This window comes from Anarhichas minor, unplaced genomic scaffold, assembly GCF_050575085.1.
Source record: "Anarhichas minor isolate MPS153535 unplaced genomic scaffold, ASM5057508v1 ptg000002l, whole genome shotgun sequence".
Taxonomy (NCBI): domain Eukaryota; kingdom Metazoa; phylum Chordata; class Actinopteri; order Perciformes; family Anarhichadidae; genus Anarhichas; species Anarhichas minor.
Window position 1 is genome coordinate 2,339,749 of NW_027466448.1, and position 22,935 is coordinate 2,362,683.

General features: G+C 42.0%; 1 protein-coding gene across 1 annotated transcript in view; it reads right to left on the reverse strand.

Moving 5' to 3' along the window:
- mast4 (microtubule associated serine/threonine kinase family member 4) overlaps positions 1-22,935 on the reverse strand; it is a 74,480-nt gene that overhangs the window by 38,153 nt on the left and 13,392 nt on the right. The window contains exons 3-4 of the mRNA XM_076080684.1: positions 19,412-19,545; positions 2,475-2,506 (exon numbers count right to left, since the gene is read on the reverse strand). Of these exons, the coding sequence (XP_075936799.1) occupies positions 2,475-2,506; positions 19,412-19,545 (166 nt within the window). The remainder of the gene's footprint in view (positions 1-2,474; positions 2,507-19,411; positions 19,546-22,935) is intronic.

The window sequence follows — 22,935 nt, forward strand, 5'->3', positions numbered from 1 at the left end:
TCTCACTGCAGCCCGTTGGTAATTGCTCACCTCTATTACACCGGGTAACCCCTCTGGTGAGGTGCCAGCGAGAGCAGCAAGGTGGTAAATCTTTCTCTTGCGCCATTAAATGTTTCAAACTAAAGCAAAATCGATAACCAGGAAGTATATTATGGCTTCACCTGGCTATAAACTATGTAGTTCATCATCGTTAATGTGCGGCGGCCCTGAGAGCTAAATGCACGGCAAATTAAAACGCATGCAAAGAGACAAATGAAAAAACATCTTCACCATTCTTGAAACATAAACTTAATTTCTATCATCACACACATAAAACCTGATCTCTGCAGTGAGCCCATCCTGAGCACTGAGGAGCAGTGGGCTGCTGTAAAGCACTCAGGGGAGCAACTTAGGGTTTAGTGCCTCGCTCAAGGACACTTCCACATGCGGACGGGCGGAGCTGGAAAAGGGCGAGGACGTCCTGCTCTGGCCTCTGAGCCGCAGACGACCAATCACATGCTCAGCATTTAGAAAAAACATCCTCACCAACTTAACGACGCAGAAAAAAATTCACATTATTTGGAAAAAAACTCTGCAAGAAGCTCATAATGTTAACATAAGTACAAATATTTTTAGCAATGATGGAGAGCCGACTTCAATAAATAAAAAAAATCCATAAACGGTAACAAGTGCTGCATGTCCCAGCCGTGTGCATCACTTTTTAAACACGACCACTTTCGTCCACAGGGACCACCAACATCAACACAAAGAGAAAGTTCCCATCCTCTGTTTCTCATGACTAAATAAACCATTATAAGAACAGATCATTATGAATTATGTATTTCACTCTGCTTTCCATATCGTGGAGGAATAAATGCAAATCCATCTACTTTTTGAGTAGAAAGCAACTAATTCAAATGTAAAGCAGATCATATTTATCAAGCAATATTTAAAAAAAAACATGGAAATTATTCTGTGCTCCAACACGGAGCCATTTTATAAGCAAACATCTTAAGATGACTCAGAAACTCAGAATGTATTTCATTGGAAACAGCTGACAGACTTTTCCCATCAGATCCCTCCTGTTGTATCCAAACAGATCCCAGACAAACATGTGACTGCTGCAGAAACATCAAACACATGTCCCGTCCTCGCTACACTCTGGAGAGAAATATCTCAAAGTAGAGGGTTTAAAGCTCCCCAGAGACCCACTGCTAGTCCCTCTTGGGTATTTCCAAAGAAAATAGGAGATAATAAAAGAGATATATTTATTAAACATACTGCAGGCAGCTGCCAAAAAATAACAACCCCCAACCCCTGAAAGGTGGTAATCAGTAACTACAGGAATGAACTTTCATGTTGAGATTAGAGATCAGATCACAGAGAGACGGTCAGTGAGGTTGAAGTTGTCTGGAGACGACGGGACACTTTGCTGTCAAAGTAAATATTAAATCCATTTGTTCCAGATTCATCTAAGATGCGTTTCTTCTTGTTCACTTATTGTATTTATTCTTTATTTATGTACATTTTCAATTATTATCAATCTACAGAAGGAAAGAATACCACACACATTATGAATCTAAAACTAAGTATGCATATTTAACAAATTCCAATAGAGAATATAAATAATATTTTGCTTATTGGGACGTTGATTTACATCATTTTACAGCCAATTAAATGTGATTAATTTGACAGCCTCGTGCATGATCATGAGTCAGAGTCTCTGAATCTAAACATCGTGCAAACGTCATCACTTCTGATTCAGCAAACAAACCGGATGAGTCACAATACGATCTGCATTAATGCTGCATATTAAAGTCATTCATCATGAGTGCTGTTCACAGAGAAACAACCATCAGCAGATATTTGACTATTTTATGTCCTTTTTGATATATTATATTTATGTAATACTTTAACAAATCTTCATTCACGTTAGAATACAGCCGAGTTCTCTGAGAGATAAAAACAAGTTCCTTTATATATTTGAGGATTAATAGTTAAAAGAAGCAAAAAATAGTTCTGTACAACTTTCACGTAGAATATAGAGCGGGTGTGTGTACTGAAATAATCTTTTTTATTTTGCTCAGTCTAGGGCGACAATAGTCCCACGTGGCCAAAGATGAATATGATAAGAAAATGGCACAACAAGGTTTTTGGTATCTATGAATCTTTTAGCGTTTTCAAAAATCCAGACTAACTATTGATAAAGGTGGGATTTTACATGTGATCTAAAAATGTCAAAGTTTTATGTTTGTACCAAATTTAAAGATTTTAACCCAAACAGAACGAATAATGTTGGTTATTTTTCTTTATCATACTAAATGTAGTCTTTGGGCTTAAATAGGTTAAAAAGATAGAACTTTTACACATAAACCTTTATGCAAATATTACTTCAGCTAATTTGAGTATCTGCACTAACAACATATCGTGACAACTGGATGTTGCGGTTGGACTGAAAGCAGATGTCTGTGTGTGACACACATCTGGGTACTTACAAACTGCCTCTTCTAGGAAGACTCAGCTCTTTCTGTGAAGGAGAAGAAAAGAGTTATGAGTACAAAAACCCAAAACAAAAAATCAATCAATCAATCAATCAATCAATGATACAAAGCTGGTGAATCTGCCAGATCTGATGAAACCCACATATATATTCTAGGGCCGGGCGATATGGAGACAAACAAATCGCACGATATTTCTGATCAAATACCTGGATGTTGATATTGTGACAATACTGTAAACCAAAAATATTTACACAATCATTATCTGATAAATAATCATCTTTAATGTGTATATGATGACTACGTGAGTAAAGGCAAATAAGAGAGCAGCTAGAACATTCTGGTATGTGGATCACTGAACTGTAATGCAGCCTGTGAGAAACACCACAGTATTGATATAATATCGATGTATTGCCCAGCCATACCCACACGTTTGTGTTTTTTTCCATTTATATAAATGACAGCCAGCAAGCTTGTTCCAGCTCCAGAAACACCACAAATCAATGAAGGAAATACAGAGAAGAATAAGGAGGAGATTGATGTTCTGTTAAAAGATAACCAACAGCTCACTATCCTGCTCCTGCTGCAGCTTTACAGCCTCACACAGAAGAAGATCCCAGAGCAGGTGTGACACCGTTACAGCTCATCCCACAGACCTGGACGACACGTTTAAAGAAAGACACTGGAAGGACAGAGTAACCTGAAACCTGACGTGTGCATGTTTATCTCCTTTTAGTTCATTGCATCAAAGACAATACTGTAAATGTTGCTGAAGCCAACTGCAGAAGGCAGAGTTACACAGAGGTCCAGCACCAACAATGCCCTCATTGATTTCATGAGGGATTACTCGCTCTCACAAGGTTCTTACTAAAAAGGATAATACTGTGCTGTTCAGCTTCACACAAAGTAAAATGACAAAACCAATTAAGACACAGAGAAGAAGATATTTCTCTAAAAGCTGTCAGGAACGAGTGAGTAACATACATCGGGGCACATTGGCTGCTGCAGCATCTGTTGATTTGTGCAGCGTGGAAACATCAGCCACAGAGACGGACCACCACTTCATCCCCCACAGAGTTAACACAAGCGTTTGTGTAATTACAGTGGTTTCTTGTGAAGAATTCAAGTTGTTTTATCGGCCTCACGACATTTCCCTCCAAAGCCCTCCAGCTCTGATTATTTCTAATCTCTCCTCACTGGGTCTGTCCTCTTGTTGTAAAGAAGAGCACCGATAAACAAGCAGGCTTGGGATCAGTTTTATGTTGCGACTACAAATCCCACTGATTCGATCATCAGACATTTCATTGTCTAATAACAAGCCGATAAGGGCGAGGTCCTTTGTCTCCACCAGCGTGGGACATTGAGTAGATGTGTATTGGCTGCTCCAGTCAGCAGAAAACAGTGCTAAGCCCCACTCTCCCTTTGCTATCAATTAGGGCTTAATGTCTGGCCTCCCCTGCTGCCTGCTGAAGACCAAGGGCACAGCGCTGCCTTGGGAGACACGACCGCAGCTCACACAACACTAATTACCAGCAGGGAATGACTTACAGTTGTGGGATATCCACCAATCACAGCACACCGAACAACAGAGGGAAGTCTACAACAACGGCAGTCTGAGATTAAAAAAAAATATGATGATAGTAAACTGATTCATTGAACACATGTATTCAATGAATCAGATAATTACCTAGAGAGGAATACATGTCTTGCTTATTTACGCTTTTGATGCTTGACAGCTTTCTGACAGCTTTCTGAGTAAGCAAAGCTCGTGTAGAGAAAGCGGAACATTACCGACAGCGAGCACGTTCAAAAGTGCATCGTGTGACATGGTTTTAATGAAACGGAGTGGTGAGACGCATGCAAACACGAGCTCTCCCGCTGACTTAAGTTTGGGTTTGTCTTTTGAAACTCTTGAGCTTAAAGATCTTCCCCAAAACATGAAAGGACCGATGATAACTCTCGTTAACAACATTAAAGCCCACTACTGGACCTGCCACTCTAATCCTCAAACTCATTAAATCCATTTACTATTTCTTTGACATTTTTAAAAATGTATTCACATTTTGTAATTGCCTCTTGTACCCTTTAATTGTTACTGGCGGGGTCCGCCACATAATCCAGCATTACTTTTTGTATTTTTATCTCATTGAGCATCTCTGTCACACCTCTATCGCCGTATTAATGTGAACTGAACATCTCCTCGTGCCGACTAGTTCCACAAGGAGGATTTAAAGGCCGTGGTGTTTTGGGTGATGCATTTTAAAAACAAGTTATTTAATTGGATTATTGTTGGTTCAGCATTTTCTCAAAGACTAAATAAATAAGACACTTTTCAATTAAATCCTTCGTCTAAAGGTTATAGTTTACTGATGATATCTAGCAAGCCTTGAGCCTCGAGTTCTTTGCAAAAATTACAACACAAACAAAACTTTTGACGACATCCAAGATTGAAATAATAGCCCCCATGTGTGTTTTTCAAAGTCAGCACAACGCTTAGCATAAAGACAAGTATTTCCATTACATTTTATGATCCCCAAGAGGTTTAAAATCTGTCAAACAGGCGACACAAACAGAGTCATTGCGTGAAAAGCTTTCATCTTCAGAAGTTGTCCGTCAGGAGAACAAACCGGTGATGAAAGTAAACCTTGTATGTTTAATCATTGTTTATCCAGTAATCTTCTCAGCGCCGGAGAGATAACAATTGTGACACGATGAACCCGAGATGGTTTATTGTTCCACAGGATAAATGTCAATTACTGGTTTCTAGCAACAACATTTCATCCCCGCGGCGGCACATCAAAGCTGCAGCGCTGCTCTTGTAAAAAGGCCGATGTGTAATGGTTCATTCATTATTCCCTTTGATTTATTTTGGATTTTCCTACATCTCAAGATCAAAAGGGTACTTGGTTCTACGGAGGTTTGCTGCTGACTGGCAGGAAAACCTTAAAGACATGTCATCAAATCAACACCTAGTGGGACATCAGAGTACCAGAAGTTACTCTGATCGCTGAGCAGATCTACTCACCGACATGTAATCAGAAGCTCGTCCAACACTTAGCAAATGGCTAACTTGAGCTACAAGTCATTTTGACGGCGAGAGAGAACGGAAGAAGTCCTACAACCCCTAAATTTATCAGCATTTTGGCACTTCCGGGTCCCTAATCTCAAATCAATGTTTTATTCAAATGTATCTTTGGTTAGATGTCTGAGATAATGTCTGTGGTTAACACAAGTTTAAGAGATTTTAACATTTTGTTCTACGGCATAAAACATGTCAGTAAATACCCCTCTGGTGAATTTTGACTAAAGGTCGACTAAATATGATAAAAACGAACTAGAACATTTGACACAGGACTGAGTCGCAATAAAAATGAACACAAGATCCTAATTAGAGTCCTAAATTAAAATGAAATCTGAGCTTCATCTTATCTAGATGCTGCTTCAAAGTCATAGATCTCAAGTGTGTCTGGAGATTAGGAGAGGTCACGTAGATCAATGAGGCTGCTTATCTGCTTCCAACACATGTGTAGTGCAGGAGTCAGACAGGATGCATTATACAACTGATTGAAGATTATCTCAGAGTGCATTTATTGACCTCACGCAGCAAACTGGACATTTACAAACAGCCAATGAATGCATTTGGACGGTACAGAATCTGACTTCTACTAACCATGACAACTACATCAGTAGATCCAAAACGACTGTCAGCCTGAAGTAATATTTCCCACCATTATGCCTGGCACTATGTGAAAGATATTGATTTCTGAGCCAGCAGGGGGAGATTCAACAGCAGAGCACACATTCAGCATTAGAAAGCTTTGCTGATTCAATCTGCCGGCATCCTCTCATTTATCCTCGGAGCAAGATGTTAGGTGTCATAAATGCTTAATCCACAGACTCATCCAGAGTTGTGAAAGGTGGAAACAATTCATTTTGAGGCTGGCAGGGAGCTTAATGTCCTGTTAACTCGATATGATCTCTCATTTTTAATGTCACGATAATGGACTCTTAAAGATGAAATAAATGGAAGATGATATTTACAACTGTAATCAGTCTTACTTCCTTTAATAACTACAGGGTGAGAAGCCGTTTCTATTCTCCATCAGGAATGTCAGCTGGCAGCTGGCCTGGTTCATTCAAACAAGCGACACGTTCAAATATTATCAAACCTGTGAATTAATAAGCGAACAAGGATCTATGCATGGCAGGTCTGTTGCTGAGGAAACACAGCAGCGCCGTGTTGAGTCTGAAGTTGTTTGTAAGAAGCATTCTAGAGAAATCTGCAATCAGCAACACCACAGGCCAAGCCTGTTCTGAACAGGCATGCTTTCAAAAGCCAATGCATTAGTATTGACAAAGGAGTTACCAAAAATGTGTTGTTTAACACTGTTGGATTATGTAACATATACATTTCATCTGTGTTTGATAAGTGTGACAGGTTGTTAATGAATGCATACGGTTACACGTTAAAGCATATTAGCAACTGGCGTTTGCATCCAACTGATGTCTTCACTTCACTCGCTGGCGTCTGTTGATGTTCCACAGAATGCAAATGACAGAAGTGATGTACAAACTCGGGCGACAGACGGGACGAACAGCTGGAGACGACGAAAGACGTCTGTCCAGTTTGAACAGAAGGTACTGTGAGGACATCAGAAAGACGGGACGGGTACGACGGTGCAGTCGCTGACAAGTTGTATAGTAGCAAACAAATTTGTAACAAAAAAGATGGGCCACTTTTAAAACCATTAACAGGACTAACGCAACCTGATGCAGCCAAGTCTCCAGCTGGGTGTCTCATTATTTGTCCTGCATGAGAAATATTCTACTTTTATGGACACATTTCACCAAGTTTCCATAATAGTAATGCATCAGATTGGGATTCATCCATTACTAGGAAGACTCTCTCCTCCTAAACATGGTACATAGACAGACACAGAATATTTAACATGTCAGGATGACAGTAAACTGTGAAGCAGAAATAAGAGCTTCTTAGTCTTTATACAACTTGAATCTGCTGGAAGAGCAAACCAGACGTAGCTCCCAGGATCCTCACCAGAGGCTGCTATTGTACACACTTTAACACACTATTACCAACAGTTCTGTGCACCCCATCTTCTTATTGGTAACTCGTCAATGTGTTTGGCTACTGTAAGCATCTGGCATTGTGCTCCATCAACCTTCATTTCCCAGTGATGACGGACATTTTTCTTTTGCGACCGTCCTTCCTCGAGGAGAACTTCTATTTCTTAATCTGACCCCCTTCTCTCGGCATCAATGAAGTGCTGCTGGAGCTGAAAGAAACTCACCGTTTTGCACAAGGACCCTTCAGCAGAGAGGCTGCTTAGCTTTAAGGTCGTCCTATTCACTGGTCCCTCCCAGATGAGAGCCGTCCTCTTGTGCTTCAGTAGAGTTTCCTCATCACATTTGCACACAAAACATCTCAATGGCTCTCTCTTGGGAATATATATATTTCTCTTCCTTACAGTTACGTCAATATGAACAGGATTTATGAGCCAGCCTTGATAAAGTCATCAACCACGTGTAAGTAGACGGCCTTTGTGGTGCTGCACCATCATGTTTTGTCAGCCGGGCTGTATCTCACCAGCTGGCTCACACCATTTCACACAAACGGCTCTTTGGAGGCACACAATGGCACTGCACTCGTCTGGATTGCTACCTTTTTTTTTTTTTACTTGTATGGAGGCAGCAGTGTTGGATGTCTGAAGTACAGTAACGCTCACAATGCAATGTGGTAGCTTCTGACAGGTTGCTCCTAATTAAGATGAAGGCCATGCTATAGGCATCATTCAAATCTATAGAAAACCAACAAATTTTATATAATGAGGAAACATGGCGGCTATAAGCCCTCAGAACCAGAACCAGAACCTAGTGAGACGAGAGACACAACCATAAAAAAAAAAAACGAACTAAAGGGAATTATCTTTTGTTCGACAGGAGCGGTGATTGCAACACTTTGTTCAATACATTTCGTGACTCAGAAATATCGACGAAGTCGTACAACACAAACAAAGTCTACCGACACGCTGCAAACATGGACGTTAAAGTAGCTACTTTACCTTTAAAAAGCCATTTATACAGGGCATCACATGAATCTGTCAATTCTCTACTCACTTTTATTTACCAGAACTATGAAATAAGAGTACATCAAGTGAAATGCAGAAATCAACATTCTACAGCATTTACAAACAAAACAAGAAGCTCCTGTAACCTCACCGTCTTCTACTCAAATCTCAAAACATCCAGACGAGCAAAGAGAAGCTGCTGACGATGCAGACAGACGTTCATACTGAGCTGAGCAACACTTTAGCCGAGCGATGTATTTAAAGAACTCATTAATGGATCTGATGCTGAAGCAAGGACTCTCCTGCGTATTGTTGGTTATTCTGCTGTTGTTTTTTTTCAACAAGTCTGAAAATAAATTCTGCACACGGTCACATTCATGAGGCTTCAACACGCACACTGAAGCTCTCTCTTCTGGTTCTTCGTGATCGAGGATCGAGCCACACTGGGGACTTGTTTTTGCAGCATTTTTACAGCAACACAAGTTCCAGTGAACACAATTAATAGTCGTTAGTTATTGTGGATATCTTCTCTATCCTTTTCTATATCTTTGTAAATGTTGCTTTACTCAATTAGCTTAGCTTAGCACGAAGACTGGAAGCACTGCTTCTGGCCAAGAAATAGTCCGGCACGTAACAAAACAAATGTACAATTTGGGTTAAACAAACCAGATTTAACGTGTTAAATTGAGTTTTAGAGGTGCTGGCAGACACATTTAGCTACTTTTGGATAGAGACATGCTAGCTGTTTCCCCCTCCTTACAGCCTTTGTGCTAAGCTAAGCTAACCAATCCGCTGATATTTAACAGAGTCTTGGAAGAATCTTGGAAGAAAGCAACAAGCCGCACTTTTCAAAATGTCAAACTATTTCTTTATTATTTCTGATTGTACGGATTCAGAAAATTATACCAAACTATTCTTAAGACCATCAAGTTTGACTGAGACCAAGTTGTTAAAGTGGTTGTTCCTCTCGCAACATTTACACTTTTACAAGCTTATTTATTCCTGAACAAAAGGGAAGCAGTGAGACACCTACAGTGAGACTGATGTAATGCAGAAACACGTCAACGTCTTTCCCTTGAAGCCAAAAGCACCGACGCCCTCTGCACTGTAAAATAGTCCAGTTCTTCACCTAAACAAAAACAAGGTCAGACTCGGATGATGTCATCCCTTCCTGGCCTGAGAATGAATGGGGAAATTGTGGAGCCTGACAAACTAACTTCCACGTTTCCTTTTGAATGCGAGAGTCAGAGCGCTGCAGCAGCCTGATCACAGGAGCGGCCGTTGTGTTGGGGTTTAGTTTGCGTGCGTTTGGGCGCATAAAAGGAGTCTTGTGAGGGAGGAGAGAGGGAGCAAGGGAGGAGGTGGTGTCCAACAAAGGAAGAGAAAGATTAGGGCAACTGTGCACAAAATTACTGTTTGGAAGCTTTTGATCAACGTAATTACAAAAAAAAGTTAGTTTTTTCCAGAGAAATCCATTAAGACCATCAAAACAAAGAATTCAAAGAGCATAAATTAAAGGTCAAGAGCTCAGCTGTCTAATTTTCAGAATTAATAATCACAGAGGAACACATTGACTAAATCTGTCAACATGAAAGTAAAATGTTGCCAGGCTCCAATCTTAAAATTTGCTCGACCGCTAAATAAATAAAACATCACAGAGAAAAAAATGAGCTCTCAAACAAGCAAAAGTCACCTTTGTTTAGAATGAAATGAGTCAGTTTTATTACTGCAGCCTAATTAAAACAAATGATGCATACAATGGATCACAGGAAGTTTGACACATGCAGCTGTTAGAGACGAAGGTTTTTCTATAAGTATCCCCACGAGAGAAAAATACATTATCAATCCAATTTACACTTGACTGTAACACCTACTGCAGCGGATATGATTAACGTGTGAAACGGATTCGTACTCCCTTTCCACCTGCATTTACACCTCGCGTTACGGCAGAGTGATGGCAACAATAATTTGATTAAGTACATCGTTCATTAGGACCGTTGTACTGAACTGAGGATTTCTAAAGCTAAAGCTTTACAGTCCTGATAATCTATCATCATAAAAGAAAGTAAGAAAGCCTGCATCGATCCAGCTCCATTAGTACACATCTCCCAGTCCTCCTGCCGACACAAATTAAATGTGACAAATTATTTTAGGCTATTTAAAAAGTAACAGCGTTTGGACACAAACAATTATTTCTAAATCCGTACAAGCGGAAAAAACATTTGCAGCCTGTTAACTATCCTAATCATCCTCTTTAGTGCGTCTACTGAAAAAAAATGTCCTCACAGGTCTGCCAAAGGATTCTCTCTCATGAAGCACAAATCGACAGCAGAACCAGAGTGTTGCTCCCTCTGTACTGCCAAGTGTTAACACACACACACACACACACACACACAAAAAGGTCTCAAAGTCCTAACTGTGTTCTGTTAAAAGAGCAACACAGGAGCGTCACGAGCCGCGCATTCATACCGTACGGCACAAAGTCACCCTGCAGCTCAAACACACACACGGTACATTTGCTCGCCTACCTGTAGCCCTCGTCTCCTCAGAATGCTGGACTCGTCCATGGTACGGAGCCCCGACTTATCATGCCTCCCTACCGGCGCATAACCATGCTGCACTGCCTAGCTCCAGCCTCCTGCTCTCCCTCCCTCCCTCTCTCCCACCCTCGGGCTAAATCTGATCTTAGCAGCTGCTAAACACTTCCATCAGAACTTATCTGATTGGAAGGAGGCAGTCAGCTGACACCTCCTCTTGTTCCTCTCCTCTGTAACTTCAGGAGTGAAGGAGAGATGGAGCGAGAGAGAGAGGGAGAGTGAGGGAGAAGATAGGCAGTTCTAATTTAGCGTAGCGACGGGTGGGGGTGAGTGGGTGGGGTAGAAGGGGACAAGTGGGAGCCCCAAGACTCATTTCTCTGTGCAGCCACGCTTTTTTTGGGCACCCTAGGTGACCATGAAAATGAGAGGATATCCTTCCAAGCATTGTTCTGCTCCGACCTCAAACAATGGCTCTCTCTGGCATCCTGTCTGCGGCAGGCGGGCTAACCGACCTCGCCGGTCTTATAGCAATCAATGAGTCACATGAAGACTACAAAATACACACCTGAAGGTGAAAGAGGCATGTGGCCGAGACAGCGGAGAAGGAGGGGGGGGGGGGGGAGAGAGTGTATTATACAAGGGGGAAGAGAGAGAGAAAAAAATAATAGCCAGGCATGCTGTTTGTATGAAAAATGTCGCTGTCCGAGACCTTTCAAACCTGCTGTGAAAATGTCACACAAACTGCTGTGGGCCAATTTGTTCGTACCCTCATCCCAGAACAAGCCAACACCGAGTCATTATCATGCTGAAATCAACCGCACTTCCCTGCACAGCCTGCTCTGTATACAACTGCATATCCTGTGTCAATTTCCAACAAATTTCACGCGCTGCTTCTGTCTCCTACAGCTCTGCCCGGAGATGAGTTTTGAGGCGAGTTGACCGCAGATCTTCACACTCACTAACTCAATGTCCCCACACCCTTTCGGAATTATTAGGATGTGCAAAATAAGTTGCTTCCGATGCCGTGCTCTGCCAATTTCTATCCTGCAAATTTCGCATTCTGTTTCAGTCTGTTTTTCTTGCCCCCCCCTCCTCCATTGCCTTTTCTCTTTTTTCACCCTCTCTTCTCTCACTCATTTCCATTCACTGTGGTTCTGCTCTGTGAATATTAAGTGGGCCCCCTTCCATTCTCCTCATCTCCAGCCAAGCTCAAATGATTTCTCTTAGAGAGTGTATAAGGCTCGGAAATGACAGCTCCTCACTAGCAGGCGGCCGGTGGAGGAGATGCATGGGACTGTCAGACAGGTGGCCACCGCATCAACTTTTCTCATTTTGAAACCTGTACAGCAGAGAGCTGATGGAGTGTTGCTGGGGCGACAGTCATTTGTGCTTCTGTGCCGATAAGAAAGCCGGGAGTAGACGGCTCAGGTCTGCACTCTCGTAATCAGGCTGTTTTTTTCTTCTTCCAAATAAACCCTCAAAACCCTCAGAGGACGAGGATTACAGTCGTCCATTTTTTTTTTTCAGCTGGAACAATGCCTTCCAGATTACCTGAGAGAATTAAAGAACCCCGTAATGTTCAACAGTCGGGTCTCGAGTCAGTGCTCAGTCTGCGGCTGCTAAACAGAACAATTAGGTAAATTCCACATTGGACTGAGAATGAAGATGTGAAGCTGCAGGAACACAAGGGAGGGGTCATACGAAGAGATGAAGCTCATTTCTCTGCAGTATAAAGTGGCTGGAACAAACAACATGCTAGTGCTGAAACAACAGATCAACTAATCGATTCATCAGATCGAGAGAAAACCATTCATCGAGGGTGTGCAGCCACGCTAGCAGCTCTGTAACAGCGACATGCTCACGTTAGTGGTTAGAATGTTCAGCATCGTAGTTTAGCATGTTAGCACGAAACACAAAGTATAGAGGAGGCTGATTGGAGCGATATTTGCTTTTCCAGTTTTGGACGAATTTAAATTTTGACCAGATGACGCCATCGTCTTGTCACATCTGTACCACATTTTTGGGACAACTGCAATGAGAGGATATTGAGATATTTCACAGAACAAGTCAAAACTTTGGCCTGCTGGGGGCGCTAGAGGAAGAGTCAGGAGAATCTTTAGGATACTGGGCATCATCTGGGCGCTAAGAGATCAACTCCTGTTGATTTCCGCTCATTAGGTGCATACGGTCCTTTCAAAATAAACTTCCGTCTTCACAGGAAACTCGGTTGGCTTTAGGGAACAAAACTATTTCGTTAGGTTAAGGAGAAGATCGTCGTTTGGGTTTAAAGTGTAAATAAATAAATAAATATAATATAGCAGATAAATAAAGAAGCTTTTAGAGAAACGCACAAAGTAGCGCTGCTGTGAGTCGGGTTCAGGGCAGCTCTGAAGCCGGTGGCCTTGTAGCACAGCTCACAGAATAGCCTGAAGGGAAAAGTCCAGGGGTTGTCTGTGAGTCATTTCCTCCCAGCAGGTGGGCAGCTGAGGCGGTTTCCTCTGCCTTTGGAGAAAAAAGGGAGAGCTGCCACTGAAAGCATGCAGCGAGTGCTGATTGAGTGACCCACAGCCTCTGCTCCGCCTGAGCTTATCAGACCAAGAGGCGACCTGCAGATGTGAGGCCGGCAGAGGAGGGACACGGGCCTGTGAAGGGAGCGCTGAGGGAAAAGAAAGAATCAATTCCTTCCACACAAAGCAGTGCAAAGAATCCATCTGACCGAAGCCAAAGGAGTGAGAATATCCAGCCACGATAAAACCCTGTGGAGCCAACCTCCATACGGACGAGGCGAGGCTTTAACCTCGACAACAAGCAGGAAAGACAGTCACCTACGACACCGCTCTCACGTCCTCTCTGGTTTCACAATTTTCTATTATCGCAATAGACATGCAAATGTAAGCATTCAGGAGATGAAAATTATGTCAGCTTGAGTCCACTTGGAAAATCCAATCGTCTTTCTTCACAAATTCATTTTCAAATAAACACAAAGCCAGTCTGAGCGTAACAGCGTCACATTTGAATCCGAGAGGAAATTGTATCTCAAGCAGAGCGGATGACAGGGGTTCAATGACTCAACCGCAATTACTTTATCTGGAGTGACAGTTTCATTTGAATATCACACCCGTATGTTTACAGTAACAAACCGCACGCTTGGCAAATGTTTTGGAATGCGTTTCCAAAGCTATTCTGTGGAACACAAGAGGGCATGGAGAGAGGAAAACACACACGGGGATGGAAGCACCTCATCAACGCTTTTTGTTTATTTTTATACGAATGTTGCTGAAATACAGACACAACCTCTTCTAACTAAATAATACTCCCTGCAGTGACGGGGAGGTTGATTTAGCTTTTATCTTTTCCTTCTCTAAGTTTGTAGGTTTGTGTGTTTAACTGGTTTACAATCACAGCACCGCTCAACCTTTAGAAGTACGAGGGAGGTAAGATTCATTTTTCTCATCTACATCGCTATTATGGGGCAAATTTAAACATGAAGCTGAAATCCTGAAGGGGACCACAAAATAAAGACAGATACCGCAGACAAACCGATCAATAAGGTGCATCTGGGTAACTTATTTCCACTCTCTTGTCTTCAGGTGTCTACTCAGGCTGTTTATCAGGTGGGCTGATATTAAAAAACCTGAGATAATTTTGTTTTACTGCCCAAACACCACAACACTATGTTTGTACAAATAAACTGCAGTTCCTTCCTTTGCAACAACGAGCTGCTGCGACATCAATGATATCAGTAAAGGACATCGCTGTCTGCCATTATGAGGGAGAGCGAGGGTCCACAAAGGCACAACATCAGGATTATGACAGTCTTATCTCCATATCACGCCACAAGTGAAGTATTGATTTTCTGCCAGAGAGCATCACAGTCAAGAGAGATGTGCCACGCTTGTAGAAGAGCCGTGCACACCCAGGGGCATGATGGGAGGCTTAAAGGACGGGGGGAGGGGGTCCTGAGAGGCGGAGGAGGGCAAAGCAAGACCGACAACACCAGAGGAGTCTTAAACCTCCAATGAAGGTGAGACAGGAAGGAGACAAGGGGGTAAGTAACATTAATAGTTATATAACTACTCAACAATATTAGAGGTAATATGGATAACAGGGGTTTGAATACATATAAACACTTATGTGTCACATGTGATAATTGTATTAGTCATTTTTTATACAATTATAAATTATTGGACAAAACAAGACATTTAACAACATTAATTTGGGGTTTAAGATCATTTTAAGACCCATTGTTACGGTCTTCTGGTGGTTTACAGAGTGACCAACAGATGAATTGATAATGAAGCACGAGAAAATCCATCACCTCATAAAGCAGTGAGGCCGTCTAAAATCGTGGTCACGGTCGAGCAGCTTTTTGTCTCATTCTGGTTCTGAATAGAAATATTTGACAGCTTTGAGAAACAGAACCTTCAATACAGAGATGTAACCCGAACAAACCTCTGGCTTCTTTAGTGGTATTAGAAAAATGTGAAGCAATAGAAAGCGAGTTTTGCTCGGTTACATAACGATGAACAAAAGGCTGAATTAAGCTCTACGTGTTTCTAAAAGTCCTCGCATTCAATCGTATAAGAATACTTTCACTTCTCTAGTTTTTCTAGTAGAAACAAATAAATAATGAAAAAGTAATACAGCCTGAATGTAAACCAACCACATTTTAAAGTTGCCCATTTCAAATTAATGAACAGCAGCCAAATTCAACAGCCAATTAAATCTTTACATACATGAAAATGAGAAATCTAAATGCTGGCAGCCGTCCATTCATTCATCGTCACTAAAGCCAGAAACTACTGTAGTGTGCTTCCCATTCATACAACCATCATTAGGACAAATGCCACTCTGCCTGTATATCCGAGATGTTGTTTGGATCCCATGCATTTTACACAATTGTCCCTCCAAAGCAGAGACAAACGGGACTCACATTTAACAAACTTTTATCATTTGAGAATTAAAAATCCAAGAGGAAAACAGAGAAAAACAGCCTTCCATCTGGAGGCCATGAAGCTGAGGAGTTGGTCTCTCTCGCTTCCCTCCCAAGGTCAACCAATGCAGCATCTCTGCTGAGCTCGTTGTGCAGGCGGGATAATTCAGCGGCTGCAGATGAACCCCCGAGGTGTCAGAGTAGCCGACTCCAAAAGAAACTGTTAAGATGTAGCAAAACACATCAGCCATTCAGCTCGAGTCGACGCAAGACAATATCCGAGCAGCGGTCACCGGCATCCAATTTTCTCGTGGTGCCCACCGCGGAGTCACCGGGGGGCGTGCAAACAGTGGAGAGAATAAGAATAAGGATCAGGCAGCATTGGAGCTGCACACTACACAAGATATTTCATTTGCCGATTTCATCCACACGACTGCAGGGAAGAGTGCGGGAATACTTTAAAGCAGAACAAATGTATAGAATGAATAAAAACACACGGCGATGGAGGGGGAACTATTGTAGCCGACAGACGACCGAACTGGTCCGCAGAAGAGCGTTTCAGTTTGGAATCTCCTGCAGTAAAGACGTGCAACGAATTCTTTTCTCACATCGCAGCGGATGCACTAAATTCCAATCCGTCTCATTTCTTTCATTTTATTTTTGTCGGAGGTGGAGTGGTGCACAAAGTAGAGGGGGCACGCGATGCACCACAGGCGTGCATCGCACCCCGACGCCCTGCCATCGGCAAAAAAGCCCAATTTCAAGCATCTGTCTGCGGCCCCATTTGCTGACTGAAGTCTGACAAGATGAAATGTCTCTCCTGGGTCCCCGTGACCTTACAGCCTCGTCAGAGGCGAGAGCAGAGTCCTCACCATTCACGGCTCAGAGTACACCAAGAGCAGCACTTATATCAAATACTCCTTCTGCCAACAAGACCTGATAATTGTGACACAGGAGAAGTCCTAGTAGATACGTGTAGATCCGTCTCTAGACAGAGAGTAAGGCGGCACAATTAATCAAATATTAATCACGCTTACAATTTGGGCTTCCCACATTTAAATGAACATGATCGACTGTGATATTGCCGTTTAAAATGCGTGCTCCGCTCATAGATCGATATATCAAATCGAGTGCTTCCTAAACCAACGACGAGCCACCAGGGGGCGATCCAGATGTTTCGACTTCACTTTTGGGTAGCAGTCGTGCAGCTGCAGCAGTAGCTCTGAGTACAAGAGTAATACTGTAGATGAATACTGTATTTAATAATTAAATAACACCGTATGTTCCAGAGAGCAGACGGGCAAAACAAAAATGCATTTCATTCAGGTGAAGAAGAATCTTATTTAAAGTCTCATTTTGAAGATTTGCACGTGAAAGAGAAAGCAGCGCTCTGTTGATTTAATATTGTGTAAAAATGTTTGGTAATTTTTTTTATGTCAGCAAGGAATGTAGCACAACATGGAAGTGAAAGCAGTGCTCTTATTACTTAAATGTGAATGTGCAATAATAATCATTTCTCCTTAAAAATCAACGAGCAATCGTGATAAATAATCGTGATCTGAATATCGACCATGATTTTCCTTTTGACAGACAGATTTAAGCTTGTCTTTGTCTAATTATTGCTGGGTAGGTGGAGGAATTTACTTGCAGCTTAGAGACCCTTCACCTCTCCTGCCGAAGTGTCCTTGAGCAAAACACTCAACCCCTTTCAGGCGATGGAGTTCTGCTGTGCAGCGGAGCTCATGCTCTCACGAAGGCTGGCAAGTCAAATAAACGCCTCTCGGCAATCAGTGGAGCATTATTATTATAAAAACACAAAGACTCATTCAGGTCATCAAGTTATGAAACTTAGAATTGAATCAACACATCTGCTGGAGGACAGTTATGATCATGTATTAATTCACTAAATAACCAAAGGGACTTTTAAAAGCACAAGAACACACATGTTTTACTTTTAAACACTGGAGATGCACCAGCGCCCCCCAGTGTACAGAGCTAGGTCAGACATGATCACATACTGTATTAGTATTGTGTTGTTGTAAACAGGATCACCATGATGTCATCTGAGAGAGAGCTCTAGTTCAGGCTAGAGTGCCTTTTTCTGGTCACTAATGGTGTTGGCGTCAGTTACCAAAATCTACAGTTTGCAGTAAAATCCCCCACACAGATACACGTCTTTATGCACACATGCTTTCTATTACGTTAACCTTTTCTCTGACTGATGGCGAGCACACCCTGGGAATGACTCATAGCTGAGCAGCATTGGATTAGCCGCTGCTTGCGATTGCATCTCACTCCTGAGATCACATCACGGTATCTGTCATCTGAAAGAACAGAGCAGGACCTCGCTGAAGGTCACCCGTCTGCATGACTTCATTCGGTTCAAACCGGGGACGCACTCGGTCCGCTTTATCTCTGTTAATCATTCGTGTTTTAACCGATCTAAACTGGCCACTATCTTTAGTAGTTGCCTTTCTGAATGCATTTAATCATCTTTGATGAACGTGAACACTTGCGTCGCGTGGCTTCTCATGATTCATAGAAATAAATGCATTTATAAAAGATAAGTGTTTTATAGACCTGCAGCAGTGACAGACGAGAGACGTTAACACAACATACAGGTCATTCATCAAACCAGAGTTCAGCCAAAAATAAAAAGATTCACAATTCTGAGTGCTTCTGACCCGAGTTCACTGCACAGACAAAAGACATTTAGTGATGTTGAATACCTGCAATAAAATGTTTGAACTTGACCACGTTGTTTAATCATTGTATTTGTGTTGATAGAATTGTATTATATGTGAAATATAGTTTGGACTCAATGCTAACTAACTTGCTAACTATAAACAATAGAAGTGTCTGACTGTAGCTGGTTTATCTACATTTAATCCACTAATGATGAGAACAGACGTGTCAGCCAAGCAGATCACGCAGGTCACGTTTGAAGAATTGTGAGTAATTTAAAATGTCTCATTCGACCGAATGTTTAGATTAAAAAAAAGAGATTTTTATTCCTTCACTGGAGTCTCACATTTGAGGACTTAAGACAGGGAAATGTTATTATTTAAATACACAGTATATTTTATGTAGGTATTAAGCAGGGATTAGTTAACTTGGATATCTACTAAAAAAAACACATATACGTGTACATGCACAAGTATAATATTCTTATTTCAAACGGATACTCTGTAGCAAACATCTCCAGCAATCTGTTTCAGAAAGAGTTATCCTCTTGTAAGATAAGTATAATTACATGTATTCAGACAATGTTGTTATGAGGAAGTGACCCGTCCCTTAAACCCTAACAACTATTTGATGAGGTAATGGGAGCAGAAAGCAGAATAGCGTGGTGGGGTTAACGGTTGAGGAAGCACTCACCAGGCTGGAGGTGAGGGAGGGGTCCGACTTCCCGAGGTTCAGGGAACGCATACGGACCAGGTTAGAGATGTCGGAGGACGGCTGCCATGCCGTCTGTGTCTGCTGGTGGTGAGTGGGCAGGAGAAGGTACTTTCCTGCAGAGCAACAACAGGACAAGGTTCAGTTCATGTGTGACGCTTTTGGCAGTTTCTCCGAAGACAAATTAATTCAGAATTGCCACTTTAAACAAAGGATCTGAATACTGTGCAGTCGTAAACAAGTGAATTCAAACTACTGAGCCATCCCATAACCATAGGGAGTACAGGTGAAACGACAAAGCAGTAACATAAGATAGTCCCAGCTGTCTGCTCTTCTTAGGAGTTTAAAGCTAAAGCCTCTGACCCTGTGCAGCCGGGCAGGATGTCAAGGGGAAAAAGCCCATTAAGAGATCACTGACAATCCCAACATGACACCAACAAAGCACCAGCTCACCACAAAGTCTGATGATGGGAAGTAAATGCATCCACTTACAACAAGAGTTCTGTAAATTAACCTAAAATAAAATCTCCTGTTTCAGCTCCCAGGGCTGGCAGCTAGATGGCACTAAATGCTCCTTTCATGTGCCCTCTTTGATCCTAAAGCCTCGGAGGAAATGCAAAGATTCAAACACAGCATCAGAAGCCTCAGCGTCTGAATCAGCAGATCTTATTGCAGCGCTGGCACTCCGTGGATTGAGTAATCATTCGTGGAAGTCTTGTCATCCCTTTATCCACATGTGTATATTCCCATTTCCTGTTTGAGTAAAACAGTCGAGGAGACGGAGAGGAGGATTAACAATTCTGGCACGGTGAAGGAAGGTGAGATAAGTTGACTGTGCTCAGAACATAGAGGGGATAGCTCGAGTTCACGTGGCCTGAAGACACACACCATCAGACGTGTGCAGCTTCTATAAACTGGAGAGGGAAGGTTTATAAAGTCACTCTCCGGCTAACAGCAAAACCTGACAAAAAAAGAGTTGCACCTGATACAAATCCATTTATTTCCTGAAACAATGACAATCTGAGAGAGTGATGTAAAACGCACGTTACTCAAAAACACCAATTTTGAATTTTGTACATTTTAAATGTCTTGCATTGCAAACACACAGTTTAGTCCCGGGTTTGAGTCCAGCTAGAGACCCTTCTTGTATTTCAGTGCCTAGTCTCTCTCTGCCCCCTTTTTCTGTCAACCCTCTATTGTCGACTCAACTCGAGGCATGAAACGCCCCTAAAAACACGTAAAAATTGAATTAACAGCTTAGAGCTGCAGCAGTTTGCCTTTGTACTTTCAAAACACAAAAACGGAGAGGGATGAGTTGAACACTGCCTCCTTCTTTCTCACTCTCCACAGATGTTAAATCTCACGAGACAAAAACAAAATGCAGAACAAACTATAAGGCTCGGTTCTGGACCTGAATCTGACATATACTGTGCTACAGTTATTGCACTGTGTAGTAAAATCAAGAGAGTCGAAGAGAGACCAAACAGGATGAGGAGGGAAAGTTACGGTCCTTCCTTCCTTACCGGGAAAAGCTTTCCTCACTAAAGCCCATCACATCCCGGAATAAAGGAAATCTCTCTTCACCAGTCAACACTTTGTGAAAGGAAGGCTTCAGGAGAGAGGAGGAGGAGATTATTATTTTTTTTACATTCAACACAGGTATTCATGAGGTCAGACCGCTCTGTTCCCGACCTTGGGCAGACGCCCCGGTTTCAAGCAAACCTCTCCTGCATGAATCATGATGCGGAAAATAAACTGACAAATCAAAACTCTCCACACGCGCTGTCGCTGCTCTGCTGGGTTTCATCTCAGAAGTATCAGAGCAGAGGTAATCTATTCTCACTCAGCCGGGCCACATTCACCAACGTGTAATAAACAAGTTTCTGGCTCAAGGACGTAAAACATTAAAACTTTATTTTGCACAAGAGCTCTTTTATTTACTGGACTATAAACTGAATGAAGCTGTTTTATTCCAATATATTGGAATTATAAGACAATTAATTTCCACCACAATTCTAAAGGAATAACATTTGTAAAGTCTGGGGTTGAGCCTCACTTCTCTGCTACATGAGTGAATTCATAAGGAGGCTTAGGCTGAAATCTAGATTTGTCCAACTTTCACTTTTAAGTTGAACCTTTAAATAATAAATGATTTTGTTTTTCATGACGTTAAAGCACGTCTAAACCATTACAGCATTTGCCCTCAAGTGCTGTACTAGATGCAAGCACAAACTAGCTTCACTGAAACAACAATTAGGTTGTTAGAGAAAACCCAATCTCACTCGCGTGGCTTTAACGGCACAATCAAGTTGATGGAAGTTGATTTGCTTTCGTTTGATGTTTGTTTATCCATCTTGTTTTTATGTGGGCCGGTTAGTGAAAGGGTAATGCATTCATTCAAAGCTGCAGCTGATGGAAACACAATCTTTCATTGACTGTGGAAAGGTCAACATTTTAATCAGCGAGGTGAAGGTCTTAAACATTTACCTCACAAGGAGCCGTTCAAGGCCCCAAAACGGCCTGAATGGAAGTGAACAATGCTGCAGTCACACAACATAAACTAGCTTTCCTCAACACAGATTTGTAATATAAAATAATTAGGCTGCAGAAGAATGCTTAAGCACAGGTGTGTAGCACAAGTCTGCACATGTGCAGTACGGATTGGCCAGAATTTACGGATCGGGTAGCGAGTCAAACGTGTTGTTGTTCCTGTGTAGCATAAATGAGCTCATGGATGAGACGAGAACGCACTCCCTGATACCCGATCCAACATTTTAGGCAACATCGGAGGCATTTCTGATACTGGGATCTGTATCGGAACAACTCTGAGAGCAATGCTCTTCTCTAACTCCTAGTTACTGAAACCTGGAAGTAAATTGGATGTGCAGTATGTGCAGCAGGATTTGCTACCGACCTACAGACTTAAACCTCAAACCATCACAGTGAATTTTACAATTCCAAGGGGATAGCTCTCTGCTGACTTGACACATTCCTCATCGCAGGAACGCAGTCTGCTTCATTGTGTGGGCAGCACACAGTAAAGTGATCAGCTTGTTGGTTCGTGTATTCTTCCTCATATCCACAGACTCAGTGTGGCTGTTACCACAGACCACACTTTAGCCAATCTGGTGATGCATTTACAGTTATAGGTCAATAATGCAAAGAGTTGCTGCAACAAATTGGATTGTGTAGTTTTTTTCCCCACTAACGTTAGATATTGATGGCTAAATAAACAAACAAGAGTCAAAGTTGAAGTTCAGGGGAAATCTTTAGTTTATAATTATCAAGAGTTTAACCCACAAAACTACAACCTCATAACTTCTATGCTCAAAACCCCACAATCTCAGTTTGTTTCAAATACGGCTAAATCCTGATTGGTGCTCTGAAGTATGTGACGTCACCTTTTGTCCAGCTGTGTCCCGCCCCCTTTCAAACCAGCAAGGGCAGCTTTGACAAACCAGCATGAGGAGAAAAGTATGCGTTCTTTTGGTGCATAGAGAGATGCT